This window comes from Trachemys scripta, chromosome 14 (assembly GCF_013100865.1).
Source record: "Trachemys scripta elegans isolate TJP31775 chromosome 14, CAS_Tse_1.0, whole genome shotgun sequence".
In the NCBI taxonomy this organism is placed as follows: domain Eukaryota; kingdom Metazoa; phylum Chordata; order Testudines; family Emydidae; genus Trachemys; species Trachemys scripta.
The window spans coordinates 17,934,063-17,948,200 of NC_048311.1; the positions used below are offsets into that span (position 1 = coordinate 17,934,063).

The following is a 14,138-nucleotide window of genomic DNA, read 5'->3' on the forward strand; positions in this document are numbered from 1 at the left end:
GCCCCCTTCCCCCTTGTAACCGCCCCCTCGCTCCCTTGTATGCCTTTTAAAGGATAGGGCTGCTGTACCAAATGGACTGCTAAAATGGAGCGCAGGGCTGCCCCCCACTTCTTAGGATCAATGAGCAACCCACGTCAACTGCAGGTCTCCGAACACTCTCTCTTATAAGGCACCAAGTATGTTATTAGCACATAAATCAGCCATCCTCTCCTGAGCCCTGTAATTATTGTGGGCCATAGCTCCCTGTTAAGCAGTGGGACTGGCACGTGCTCAATTTAAGAGGCTCTTGATGGGGGACTGTTGAGCACCCCTGTATGGGAGATGGACTAGCAGAGTTATAGGGCAGTGAGACAGAGTCTGTCACACTCACAAACCCCTGCGCCAGCATTTTCCATAAAACCAGGGCCAAACATTGGTTCCAACTAGGGTAGCCAGGTATGGTCCAACATCAGGAGTCTGCTATAGCGCATGGGCCCAGCTTTCAAAGCTGCTGAAGTCACCGCAGGGCCAGGCGCACAGCACCACTACCTGTCTCCATACCATTCCAAGCCTGAGCTCCAGCCCAAGTGGCAACATCAGAGCTCTGTCTATACAGCTATTTTTAGAGGGCTTGCACAAGCCCTGCGTCTCTCACTCTGGCCTAGGAGGTTTGTGCCAAAATGCTGTGTGGACATATCAACAGTCAGGGACCATCCAGCTATGTAGCAGGAGCAAGGGAAGCTGTTTCAGTTAAAGGGTGTGCAAGAATACCAAGTCCCACACACACACTCTAAGTAACTACGCTTGTGCTTCAGCTTCAGCTCTGACTGGTGTAAATGGGAAATCAGGCAGCCTATAATGCTGACCAAAACAGACAGTTTTTAGGGTCATGTTGGTTTACAATTGTGAAAGGGATTAAGGGGAACACATATGCTGAAACTTCAGTTACAGCAGGATTATTAAGGCAACCTTTGCTTCTAGGGAAGGGGTGGTGTCTCTGTTTCAGGTATTTTTCCTATGTTTCAATATGAACACTGGTAGGGAAATACAAGAACATAAGTAGACAGGATCACTCCCTTGTGGTTTCATGCACCAGGATGGGTAGCAGCTGTGTAAGGCATCACCTTGCACTAGTGTTTGTGAAATTAAACAGTATCCCAGTCCCCCCTGCTGATTTAGCACTACCTCACTAAGCACCTTCTACAACTGGGGCTTGAAGTGTTTTCAGGTTGTGCCAATACTGTCAGACTTTTGCAGATGTGTGTGATCAGCGAAGAGGTAGTTCATTCTTATCCTTGCATGAACATATTGGCCACACTTTAAATAGGCCAGGCAGCCATCTCTGTTTTTGCTAATAGAACTTCACAACTCTTAAAGATACTGTTTAGAGGCTGTACAGGTTTGTATAAAAATCTGAATGACTGCAAATAAATGGACACTGACAGTTTTTCACCAAAAAGGGAGAGTTTTAAAAACCAATGTGGAGTTTCATGTTTATTAGCGACTTGGAGAGGTGATTTGTCAAGCGTTTTTTTCCCCCCCAACTGGCAGCCCTGCACATAACTGGGGAAGCCTAGGTTACCTCTTGCTTATGTACTGCACAGGCAGCAGGCAAAACCCTCTCAGCAATTGGGTGGCTGCACAGGCCGGCAAGGACTGCCACTCACTGTAATGCTAATATGGTGAGCCATAGGTAAAAACGTAGGCCTTCTCCGTACTTGAACATTACAACACCCTTATGCATTTATAATGGTGATTTATAGCACTCAAAGGGAACAACTATACTGGTGTAAGTTACCTTTACATCGGAATAGCCATTTTAGTTAAACAAATCACATCCCTAACCAAAAGTTTTGGTAAAACTTAGACCTGCTCTACACTTATGTGAAGCTAATGTAGGTTTACCTTCAGGTGGCAGGCAAGAGATATTCTTTGCTTTAGAATCTTTATTGAAATTTACCTCAGCTTTTGCTGAAGACCTATCATTACAACTAATGAATAACACTCTTCATAGATCACTCTTGTGACAAAAAAAGTGCAGGGTGGTGAATGAAAGAAGCCTCTACTATTGAACTTGTTCAGGTGGCTAACAATTTCAGTTTGTGATAAGTCAGCTGAATTCAAGTAGACGTGCCCACGTTGTACTGAGTTGTGTTTCTGGAATGGACTCTGGCTCAAAGAAAACGTTTTGTGAGCCACAGCGATTACATCAAAAACACAGACTATATTGCAGTGCATTGGTTCTGCTAGTAGAGCAGCTATCGCGCCAAACCTGGATCAAAGGATTTGGAACCGTTTTCTCTCCGGTGAAAGCAGAGAGGTGGTTTCTTTATGTAGTGACAGATTTATTGGCGCTGTTCTCCAAGTTTTTAATCCTGCTTTAATCATCGTGGTTCCTCTTGGCTAGTCGTAATGTGGGTAGAGTTTGCAATACCAGAGGAAGATGGGCTATGGGGTAATTCCTCTGAGAAGCTGGGTCCTATCACACTGAGAATTTCCTTGTGGAAAAGGCAACCCCTCCTTTCCAATAGACCGGGCCCTTGCTGCCTAGGTCCTATGCTCCGCTTGGAAAAACCCATTCGTTTGCAATGACCAAGCTACATCTTGAAACAGGAAAAGGTAAACCACAGCAAGGGCTGAAGAGTAAAGTACTCTTTTGCCAGTCCCGCAGTAGCACTGCAGAATCCCACTGGGAGACACTTAAACCCTTCAGCAGTTTCCACTGTACATTACACCTGATTCCAAAGATTGCCGTTGCTACAAAGAGTCTGATTTTTTTTCAAACAGTTCACATTTATTATTGATAACAATAAAAAAATCTTTTAAAGACCGTTTCTTATTACCAACAGTGAGGTAATATGTTTACAAAACATTTACAGAATTTGATATGCAATTCATGAATATGGACAAGAGGGCAGGGACAGGACATTGGTAATACAGGGGAGAAAAGCCAACAGAATAGTCTGTTGGCAGAAAGGAAGAACAGCAATATCACATGAAAAAGAGGAGACCAAGGGTATTAAAATTAATCAGGTCTATTTCAAACTGCATAAGTAAGTCCTATTTGCCATAGCACTTCATTAAGAGGAAACTTTATCTTGCTTTTCTGGTGTATTAACCCCTCGACTGTTTGTGCTGTCATGTGCTTTGAGTTTTTAAAGATGCGTTAGACTTTGAGGAAACCCTCAAGTGCCACTAACTAAAAAAAACCCAAGAAATCTTCAGCCTTGAAAAGTGGCTGTAACTCAAAAAGGTCTACAAAGCCAGACACCTCAGGGCAGATGTGGACTGTTGAATGAAGCGGTTTCTTTACAGCTGTCAGCAAAATCGCCATCTGAGAGAGAGAGAGAAAGAGAGAGAGAAAGAGGGGACCATCTTCAAGGTAGAGCCCTTAGAACCTGGAAAAAGGGAAGTGCCCTTGGAAAACAGGCACAAATGTCACCACGTGAGTTAACGGTATAGTGCCTTCTCTGGCATTAGCCCCTCTGTGTCTGGGAACACTGGCTCCTGTGGATCAAGTATTAAACTACCTCTCTTCAGAGGAAATCTCAGTAAGCAGGATTATAGGTAGTTTATACAAAGGGTAGGAGAACCAGCATAATCCATATACAGTACATACACTGGGTGTTGACCTGTTTAACATCTGGGCAGTTTTTTGCCCCAGCACTAGTTTGCCAATATTCTTGGCAGCCAGTGAGAAGCCCCACCTCTGCCTTTGATTTTAAAGCAAACTTTACCGACTGCAAGTCGAAGGTGCCTGATTGGGTTGATCAAGTGCACTAGGGTGTGTTTTTCAGCATAGCTAATCTGATTTGTTAATACTGAGCTTTTATCGTCTTTGTTAGCAACACTCCATGCCGGCATTGGCTTGCAAGTGTTGTGCTTCACATGCTGCACATCAGTTTGTTTTTTCCACAAAGCAGGATGTACAAATACTGTGCATTTTAAAATGTTTACTCAAAATTTCTCAGGGCTCAGCTTTCTTCCAACAGGGCAGCCTGTTATCTTAAGTAAACCCCTAACATGCAATACTCCAGCAAATGTTTCCCCATGAGCAAAAACAAGGCTATTGTAGCCCTTCTAAGATCCTATCCAGCTAGTTATTAATGGTTGTAGCAATACAGCAACTTATTCCAACTGGATGAACAATTTAGTTTTCTAGCAGGGGAAAGGTCTTCGACCAGTGGTCTAAATAAGCAACTTGTGCTGGGTTCCAAGCTGTAATCTCTTGTACTGCAGTGTAATGCCAGGTGGCACATCAAATATTAACGTTCTGAATGCTGTGTTTTTAGCTCACTTATCAAAAAAGTGTTGACTCAACATTTACATCTTCTGTGTGCCTTGGAGATTCAGTAGCTAATTGCTTTGGGGTAAAGAACCTGAGCTGACATCAGGTGAGTCCCCAGGCAAGGAGGACAGCTTGGGACCTATGTATTAGAGTGGAAAAAGATAATCTAGACAAGAACTTCACCACTGGTGATTGCAACAATGAAAGCAGTTTACATTTACCACCAATGGAAGCTGGAAAGTTCTGCTTTTTCCTAGTGTACATGAGGCCAGAAAGGCGAAGCTGAGGCAGAGCAAGTGCAGGAAGGATTAACTGCTGTAGCCACACGGCCTCCTGACTGATTTAAGGAGCAAGCCTAATTCTGCTGTGAGGAATGTGTTCACCTACACTCCTAGCAAAGCAAATCCCAGTAAATGAGTGCTTGTGGAGTGTAGCAGGTAAGTGGAGTGGGTAAAAGGTGACTCCAGAATGGAGTGAGAAATAAACCAAGGACCCAATCTGGACCAGCCTTTGGGTCATGGTGAGGGAGAGCCTGCGCTCCTCCCCACCATCAGTGCTTAAAAAGTAAGTTCAAGGAAAGGGCTACATTTACTTTTAGCCCCAAGAGTATGTCTACACAGGGATAAAAAACCCGCAACTAGCCCAGATCAGTGGACTTGGCCTTGAGCCCAAGAGCTGGGACCCTCTGCCCGCCTTGGATCCCAGAGCTCTACACAGCAATTTTTCAGACCTGGAGAGTGTGTCTGGGCCAGCCGTGGGGTTTTTATCCCTGTGAAGACGTATCCTAAATATCAGAGAAATCCTAAAGAAATGGGACACCCCATTGATGTGCTCATACAAAAGGTATTAGTGTTAATGGCTTGCCTGCAACTCTGCTGTAATGACTTTCCATTTGCACAGGCCAATAGCCAGGAACTGCTTTCCTTAGTCTCTTGAACAGCAGTGCAAGTGAGTGGCAGTGGCAGGATTGCTTGCAGCAGTTGGAAGATCCCAGGGTATTCCATAATGTGGCAAGAAGGCAAGAGCTTGTGTTTGCTTTCTAATGCACTATGGAATATTTTTGGTAGGATTGTTTTTGCTTTTTACCATCTACAGGCAATTTTTTAAAAAATAATTCTTAATCAGCACATTGATTACTCTTTTCCTTCCAAGAGAGCCCTTGTATTTTACAGTTAGGATTTGTGCAAGCATGCTTACAAAAATCTATGGCTGAGATAGGGGCTAGGGTTAAAGTTAAAGAGACTAGCTGTCAGATCTAACTTGAACAGAAACACTACATTTAAAATTCAAACAGCTACTTTACTATCTATAAAAGGGTTTTGTTTTTTGCAAATGCCACTTGAATATGCTGTATTGCAGTCAGCTGCCACAGATGAGGGTCCAGCCATGTCATCCATTTGCTTTTCATTTGCTGTGGCACTACCTGGAAATCATGGAGCTGGAGTGGGACTGGCTGGAAGAGGTTGTGGCAGCGCTGAGCTGGGAGAATCCACTGTGGCTTGATTCAAGGCTGGTCATAGATCCTCTGCAATAAGACAGAAGTTTTAGGTTTCAGAAGAGGAGACTGAAGTTCTGCTATGCATCTTTCGCGCTTTCTAAGCGAGGCAACTAGAGCAAAGTATTTTGATTTTTTTTTTTTTTTTTTTTTTTTTTTTTTTTTAATATAGTGGATTTGGCTTCTGGTATTTGTACCATAAAGCAAAAAGTAAGCTGGACACAAGAAAGAATGCTTGACATTGAGACCTTGACCAGACATACCTGAAATCTTCTGATCCGATCACTTCTGTATAGTACATCACTTTGCACTTATGAGAGGAGACCTGTAGAGATGCCAGTACATCATCCACACGAGGCAGATTGGTTGTAGCACAGGCAGGCATGCTGTGAAATTTCCATTGAAGAATATAGAAGCCAGGCCATCTGGTCACATGAGACCCCTGGAAGCAGCAACAATGGAAATAAACTTGTTAATACGAAGTCGAGTATTTGCATGTTGGAATGAAATTCATTGTTCAGACAGCAGGAGACTGACAGCATGCACTTTAAGTGTTTTCAAATGGTGACATTCCAGCTCCTCTGCCCATGTTACTGGCCAGCCAGACTTTCCTGATACAGGGGGCTAACAAAAGTTACATCAGAACATTACAAACAGACCTTCTCACCTCTCTACTGCTGAGGTGTTAAAAATAAAACACAAGGAACTTAAAAATCAAGACCTCCGGACCCTGCGCCACCGGAGCCCGGGAGGGGAAGTGCCCGGCTGGGGGCGCAGGGTCCGGAGGCAAGGGGGCTGCTTGAAGCCCNGGTGGGTCTTGCCCACATGCTCAGTGTCTAACAAATCGCCATATTTGGGGTCAGGAAGGAATTTCCTCCCAGGTCAGATTGGAAGAAAGCCTGGGGAGATAGGGGGTTCGCCTTCTTCTGCAACATGGGTCACGTGCTGATTTGAACTAGGGTAAATGGTGGATTCTCTGTAACTTGAAGTCTTTAAATCAAGATTTGAGGACTTCAGAAACTGAGCCAGAGGCAATGGGCCTATTGCATAGGGTTACCATATCTAATAAATAAAAAAAGAGGACCCTCCACGGGCCCTGGCCCCGCCCATTTCCCCACCCCTAGCCCCGTCCCATCTCCATCCCTACTCCGCCCCCTCCTCCCTCCCACTCCCAGCCATGCGGAAAGGGCTGCCCAAGGCTACCGGCTTCACGGTTTGCTGGGGCAGCCCCCAGACCCTGCGCCCCCGGCCGGCGCTTCCCCAGCGCAGCTGGAGCCAGGGAGGGGAAGCGCCCAGCCGGGGGCGCAGGGTCTGGGGGCTGCCCCAGCAAACCGTGAAGCCGGTAGCCTTGGGCAGCCCTTTCCGCATGGCTGGGAGTGGGAGGGAGGAGGGGGCGGAGTAGGGATGGAGATGGGACGGGGCTAGGGGTGGGGAAATGGGCGGGGCCAGGGCCCGTGGAGGGTCCTCTTTTTTTATTTATTAGATATGGTAACCCTATGCAATAGGCCCATTGCCTCTGGCTCAGTTTCTGAAGTCCTCAAATCTTGATTTAAAGACTTCAAGTTACAGAGAATCCACCATTTACCCTAGTTCAAATCAGCACGTGACCCATGTTGCAGAAGAAGGCGAACCCCCTATCTCCCCAGGCTTTCTTCCAATCTGACCTGGGAGGAAATTCCTTCCTGACCCCAAATATGGCGATTTGTTAGACACTGAGCATGTGGGCAAGACCCACCAGCCAGACAACTGGAAAAGAATTCTCTGTAGTGATTCAGAGCCCGCCCTGGCTGCTGGAGATATTTGTTAACAGCAGTCACAGATGGGCCATATGCCATTGTCGGCAATCTCATCATACCATCCTCTCCATAAACTTATCAAGCTCAGTCTTAAACAAGTTAAGTTTTGCCCCAACTACTCCCCTTGGAAGGCTGTTCCACAACTTCTCTCCTCTGATGGTTAAAACCAAAACTTTTGGATGGCCAGTTTACATTCATTTGTTTTTGTGCCAACATTGACCCGTAACTTAAATAACTCCTCTCCCTCTCTGATGTATTTATAGACAGCAAACGTATCTCCCCATATCCTTCGTTTGGTTAAGCTAAACAAGCCAAGCTCCTTAAGTCTCCTCTCAGAAGGTAGATTTTCCATTCCTTGGATCATCCTAGTAGCCCTTCTCTGCACCTCTTTCTGTTTGAATTAATCTTTCTTAAACACGGGAAACCAGAATTGCACACAGTATTCCAGATGAGGTCTCACCAGTGCCTTGTATAATGGTACTAACACTTCCCTCTCTCTACTAGAAATACCTCGCCTGATGTAGCCAAATACTAGCATTGGATTAGCTTTTTTCATGGGTGCGTCACACTGGCAGCTCAAAGTCATCCTGTGATCAACCAGTATGCCCAGGTCTTCTCCTCCTGTCACATCCAGCTTATAGCAAAAATTTTTGTTGTTAGTCTCTAAGTGCATGATCCTGCACTTTGTACTATTAAATGTCATCCCATTTCTATTACTCCAATTTTCAATGTTCTCCAAATTGTCTTTTATGATATTCTGGTTCTCCTCTGTACTGGCATTATTTCCCACCTGTGTGTCATCTGCAAATTTTATTTTAGTGAGCAGCTGTCTCAAAGCAGTGAAGCTAACCACCCCTGCAAACGTCCCCATCTTACACGGAAAACTGAGGCGCAGAAGAAGTTAAGGTCAATATTTTCCAAATTTGGACACCTTAAGTTAGGCAACTTGAATAAGAAGCCTGATTTTCAGAATAAATCAACATCCATAGCTTCCAGTGAAAAGCAGCTGTGGGTGCACCATACCTCTCAAATTCAGGCCACTTTGCTTAGGTACATAAATATAGCATTAGAAGCCTAAAGTTTGGAAGTTTTGGCCTAAGTGTCACAGCCCAGGGCAGTCAGGAACAGAACCTCTGAGTCTCAATTTCCAAGCCCCATCTCTAATCAGAGAATACCTCAACCACCCTAATGCACACACACACTGTTTGGCTAGCCTCATGTCAGAAAGCAACACCATCAAGGCTACTAGGCTACAAATGTGTCTTACTGGCTGCTTTTGGATCCAGGTGCACTTGTGGTTTGTGCGTATTCCTTCAGTCTTGCTTGTCAGCTTCGTATATGGGATCAGCTACTAGGGAATAAACAATAGCTACCCTTCGCTCCCCACAACCCCATCAGAAGGATGCAAACAGACATGCCCGGCAGACAGACAACGAGCCCCATTGCTGATGGTCTGCATTGCTACACTAAGGTATCTGCTGGGAGAAACACATCAAACGTAAAAAGATAAAGCCTTGCTCTGACAGCGGAATTAATGATCTTACCTGCACACTCTCCCCTTCCTTGCAGATAAGTGGGGACTCCACCATACTGTAATCACGCCCTAGCTGCCAGACTTTATCTATCAGCTGTACATTGTTCCCCCCAGGAGATGTAATGCTGTGGGTGCCCAGAGAGTCCTTTTTAGGAGGCTGGGGCACTCGCTTGGAGTGATAGATGTTAAAAACAATGTCGCCTTTGCACACATCAAAATCCCATGTGATCACAGACGAGGCATCCACAATCTGAATGAAAATCTAGGGAGAGGAGAAGAGTTAGATTAGACAATAGCAATATGCTCAGTAAATGCTGAAATTCTTACCAGGAAAGAAAAGCTGCCATAGGTGGGCTCGCGATTGGTTTTGATTATTAAGAGTGCTCCAGAATAGACAGTAATTCACTCTCTCATTTATTGTTATATTACTTGCTTTGAGATAGGAACGGTGTGAGCTTTCATGAGCAGATAGAGCCTTTTTCTGTCTTATCTCTTTGTGGCCTTTATTGAAAGCCTTAGTATTTTTTTTCTAAAGCTATATACTCATAAAGCAGAGATAAACAGATATCCATGCTCCTCCTACAGCATCAGGACTTTTGGGGAATGGGTTAAAAGGTACCACCTTTAGTAACAAAAGCACTGATACCATCAAAGCTCTCACATTTGCACTTGGTTAGGCAAGTCAAAGTGACTTGCAAAAGCTACAACATGGGTTTGTGCTTTCTTGCTTGTTTATGGTGTACAGGAGGGCCCCAAAATCATCTCCCCTCCTCCCATCACATTTTGAAAGCCTTCAAGAAAAGAACATGCAGGATAACAAGTGAAATTTAACTGAAAGGGGAAATGACTTATTCAGACTATTTCCACATTGTTTTGATTAACTAGTATTAACCCAAATGCCTGAACAAACTGCTACTGGAAAAACTCCTCTGCTGAAGATAAAACTTGCCATGTCCCTTCTATCAGGGGATAAGAGATTGCATTCCACATGTCTGGGTCTTCCAAGAAAGATCTCTAGCAAAACAGGAAAAATCAAACTCTCACTCCTGATATTTCTAAGGTTAAAGAGAGACTTTAAAACCTTTCTGGCTCATTTATACATATTAAATCAGCAAGAGAAGGCACAAATAGCTGTTTTCTATTTGCAGGTCATATATTAAAAATATTAGTTTAGTTAGTGAAACTCACTGAGATGCAAAGCTCAGGCCATCTAAAGTGCCTGGTTCTTTAAAGGTCTTGAAAGGAAATGGAGTAACTTGTTCAGTTCTGAGTTTTTAATATCTGTATTACATGAAGGGGGGAAGTCATCCCACTCATTAAGTGGATAGAGCCAGTGGCATTTTTATAAGCTAATAATGGTAGTTCACGGGCTCTGGTCAGGGAATGCAATAGAGTAGCCAGTCAGCCTACCTCCTCCACAAAAGAGATGGGGAGTCTTAAAAAATACCAACACTTACTTCTTCACAAGCTACCCAGATCCTGATTTTGGCTTGAATTACTCATGGCTTCAAGGAGAGATCAAAAGAAGCTTTTGAATTCTGAGTGTTTAGGGAGACCCAAATATCTGCTCTAAACCATTCCAAACTGAGTGACCAGGTTCTAATCTGCTTTCATTTTATACGAGCAAAAAAAGACACAGGGTGCTAGACCAAGATGAAAGAGGAGGAGTGAGGACTGCAGCTGTACCTCGTGTGGAGCTCCCTTGAAGACACTTGCAGACTGATAGATAGTTTCAGTCCACAGTTTTAGGTCTTCATTTTCCAACTCTTCTGCAGTCCGGTACAGAGACTTCGGAACTAGCCCACCCTCGGGAACGTCACACTGGAAATTTAAAACAAAGCCATGAAAGCAACAATACAAATCTTCGCCTCCCCAAAATGTTTCAGAATTTAAACATCCTTACAAAGCCATGTTCTCATACTGGCACCCCCAGAAATAACTTCAATTCTGCAAGGCACTCCTGGAAAACACTAAGAGCTGAGTAATATATTAGCATGACCCAACCTGAACTTGGTCATGCAAACCATCTTACAATTATCAAAGATAGTCTTCAATAAATTCACTACTAAAATTGGTCTATTTTTAATTCTTTGCTAATCTGTAAGGATCATCATATCAGAAACAGGTCCTTATATATGCAGTAGTGAGATATCGAAACCAGCTGTGCAGCTTCTATGTTTATTTATACTCTTAAAGCACTCAGATTTCATCCAGAACTAACCAGAACAAAGAGGAGAATATTGCACTGGTGTCTGCAACAGACAGGAAGCATTCAGCATTTTGATTTATCTTCTTGTAAGTCACTTTTGCTTACTTAAATAATGGATTCTGCCAGGTTCATAAATGACTTACATAGTTCTAAATTACATAGAGCAGACTCCCTTCAGTGAAAGCTACTGCTCCTGCAAGTAGCAGCCAGTTGAAAGTAAACACTCTGGTCCAAAACGCCAAGTATGCAAGTACATTAGAATCCATGGTCTTTAAATGGATGACCAGAGCAGCTCAATAGAATTCCATGAAAGGCAGGGGAGTAAGTTAATAACCATTTACAGGGATTTATAAAGTAAACCTAAAAGGGAAATGCTTTTACACAACCGATTAATCAAATTCCAGCACTTACATGTTATTGTGATGAGTTTGACAGAAAAACGGTGGGGGAGAGAGCACCTATTAAACACAGCGCAATCCACGTAAAGACAAATTCACTGGCATGATAGATTGATATATTAAGAAAATCAAACCACCTTTTTAGGAGAGATATTAGAGCTATGAATTTAAGTGATTCCCATATTAAAAAATGAAAAACTTTTATGAAGTAAGCAAGGACTGAGAACTGTTTGTTCAAGGTTCAATACTTGGCTAAGCTGGTAAGCTGCTGGAGTTGCTATGTATGTGGCCTCAGTTTCTCCAGCTATAAAATGGGAATAAATGCTTCCCTACCATATAGGATACCACAAGGCTTTAATTTGCTCTAAGATCCCAGGGGAAGTTGTTAAATTGAAAGGGTCTTGCTATTCTAATGGTGATTTGAAGGAGGAACAGGAGAGACAAGGATAGCAGGACTGGATTCACATTTCATAAGGCAAATTATGATTTGGAGAGATCTGAAAATACAAAATTTGGTCTTATCCTTGTCCTCCCCACTTCCCTCATGGAGTTGTGGCTCATGATTCAGTTCTGGTTTTCAAATACAGCCTCCAGAGATCTGGATTGGGGGCAGGGGATCGTGGGGCACAGAGAGGACTATGACAAAATGGTGTTCAGGTACCATAACTGAGGAGCAGAACTCTCTATAGGTGATCTGAAATAATTTTCTTAAAAATATGAAGCTAGAAAACCTAAATCATTAATATGTAGACAAATATTTTAATTTTAAAAGGCTTCAAAAACAAGTTCAGGCCTCTAGTGGTCGGTTTCTCTAGCAACAGTGGAGAATGTCACATATGATGCAGAAACTACTGGACGTGAGGTTCTGTGGTCTGTGTTATGCAGGAGGTCAGACCTTGTGATAATGGTCCTTTCTGGCCTTAACATGTATGGAGCTATGAACCTAAACACAGTGTGCGGAATGCATTCCTGCCCTGGGATAAGCAGTATGGGACAGTGCTACTGGCTGGAATTTGAGTCTTGACATGTAGTGGGGGAAGACCGTTTTTAAAATGCATTTATAGGTGCAGGGTATTCTGTTAGTGATTTGTGATCGGTTTTACCGAAACATTCTGTTTCTCTTTTCAAGGTGGATTGCAAAGGCTGCTACTAAAAAGAATCATTCCAACCTCAGAGTCAAACAGAAGAACCTGCACGAAAATGCTTTACAGCAGAGCAAGACCACACTTAAAGATTATACTTGGCAATCTTTGTTTTGGAGGTTGGGGGCGGAGGGGCGAGGCTTAATGTAAGAAGGAAACAATAAATCAATTGTTACATTAATAGTTTAAAATTCCTACCATGCACTCTCCACTAAGGAAATCTGGGATAATTTCTTTATCAATGTAATCCAGTAGCCCTCCAGGCCCTTGGTAGTCATTTCCTGCATAAATAAGGAATTTCTTTCTGGTGTTGTCATCAATGAACGGACTAACCTACAAACAAAGAAAAACAGAATTGGTCAGATTTCCAGGTCCTCAAGTAACTTCAAAAGAATTATATTATGTTTTATCCTGTGTTATGTAAAGTATATACAGTAAATGGGTGAAGTTATTCATTTGGCTACATAAACACATTTTTCCTTTTAGGAATTTTTGTTCTAATTCTATAAAGAAAGCGTTTTATAAAAATGGAGTTTCCAGGAGGCAACATTTCCTGTTTATAGCATGGTGAAGATGAGTTTTCAAGAGAGCATGTAAAGTGAATACCAGTATCCCGAGGTAAGTGTGCAGATACTAGAAGTACAAACGTACCAGTGTCCAGAGGACTGGAAATACTCTGGGGGCTCTCAGGATAAGAAGGCGACCCAATGTTTCAGGGTAATTGGCTTCAACCACTTCAATGATTCTTAGTAATGCTTTGACACCAGGTCTCCATAAATGTCGCATATTCAAGCCCTCCAAATCCACCAGACAGGTCCAGGAGCTGTTAATTTTAAAGAGTTTTTTTAAGAATCCAATTAGAATCATATTTCATTATTCCACACCACAGCATTTGATGGTTTGAGATGTGAGCACTCAGTTTTGTATCACAGATCTACAAGTTTTGGTGGTTTTGCAGTTGCCACACTCTTCCTTCATTACACAGCTATAGTACTCCCTCCCACCTCATCTCTACATTTTGTACTGCCTGCAGATGCAGGAAATTGTAAGATCTTTGGAGCAGGAATTTTTTCTTAACTATAAAGTGCCATGCATACCTATGACACTATGTATAATGATCACTGTGCTTATTCTCTGATATAGGGCAGGCATGTCCCCAAAGGATAGACAACCATTTAAAATCGCTAGTTAAAGGTTCCTATTAGCAAACAGAAGACACCATCATAGTGCCTAATAAATCACTGCTTTTAGTGGGGGTGGGTGGGGGGGAAAGACTACTGGTTCTACACTGGAAGTT

General features: G+C 43.2%; 1 protein-coding gene across 4 annotated transcripts in view; it reads right to left on the bottom strand.

Moving 5' to 3' along the window:
• Nucleotides 1-2,748: 2,748 nt before the first annotated feature.
• Nucleotides 2,749-14,138, bottom strand: part of SEC14L1 (SEC14 like lipid binding 1) — a 111,483-nt gene continuing 100,093 nt past the window's right edge. For all 4 annotated transcript variants that reach the window (XM_034790530.1, XM_034790529.1, XM_034790531.1 and 1 more), the window contains 7 exons: nucleotides 13,493-13,664; nucleotides 13,040-13,174; nucleotides 10,779-10,913; nucleotides 9,103-9,354; nucleotides 6,026-6,204; nucleotides 5,691-5,792; nucleotides 2,749-3,313 (listed from right to left, as the gene is read on the bottom strand). In XM_034790530.1, coding sequence (XP_034646421.1) covers nucleotides 3,298-3,313; nucleotides 5,691-5,792; nucleotides 6,026-6,204; nucleotides 9,103-9,354; nucleotides 10,779-10,913; nucleotides 13,040-13,174; nucleotides 13,493-13,664 — 991 coding nt within the window. In that variant the 3' untranslated portion in view covers nucleotides 2,749-3,297. The remainder of the gene's footprint in view (nucleotides 3,314-5,690; nucleotides 5,793-6,025; nucleotides 6,205-9,102; nucleotides 9,355-10,778; nucleotides 10,914-13,039; nucleotides 13,175-13,492; nucleotides 13,665-14,138) is intronic.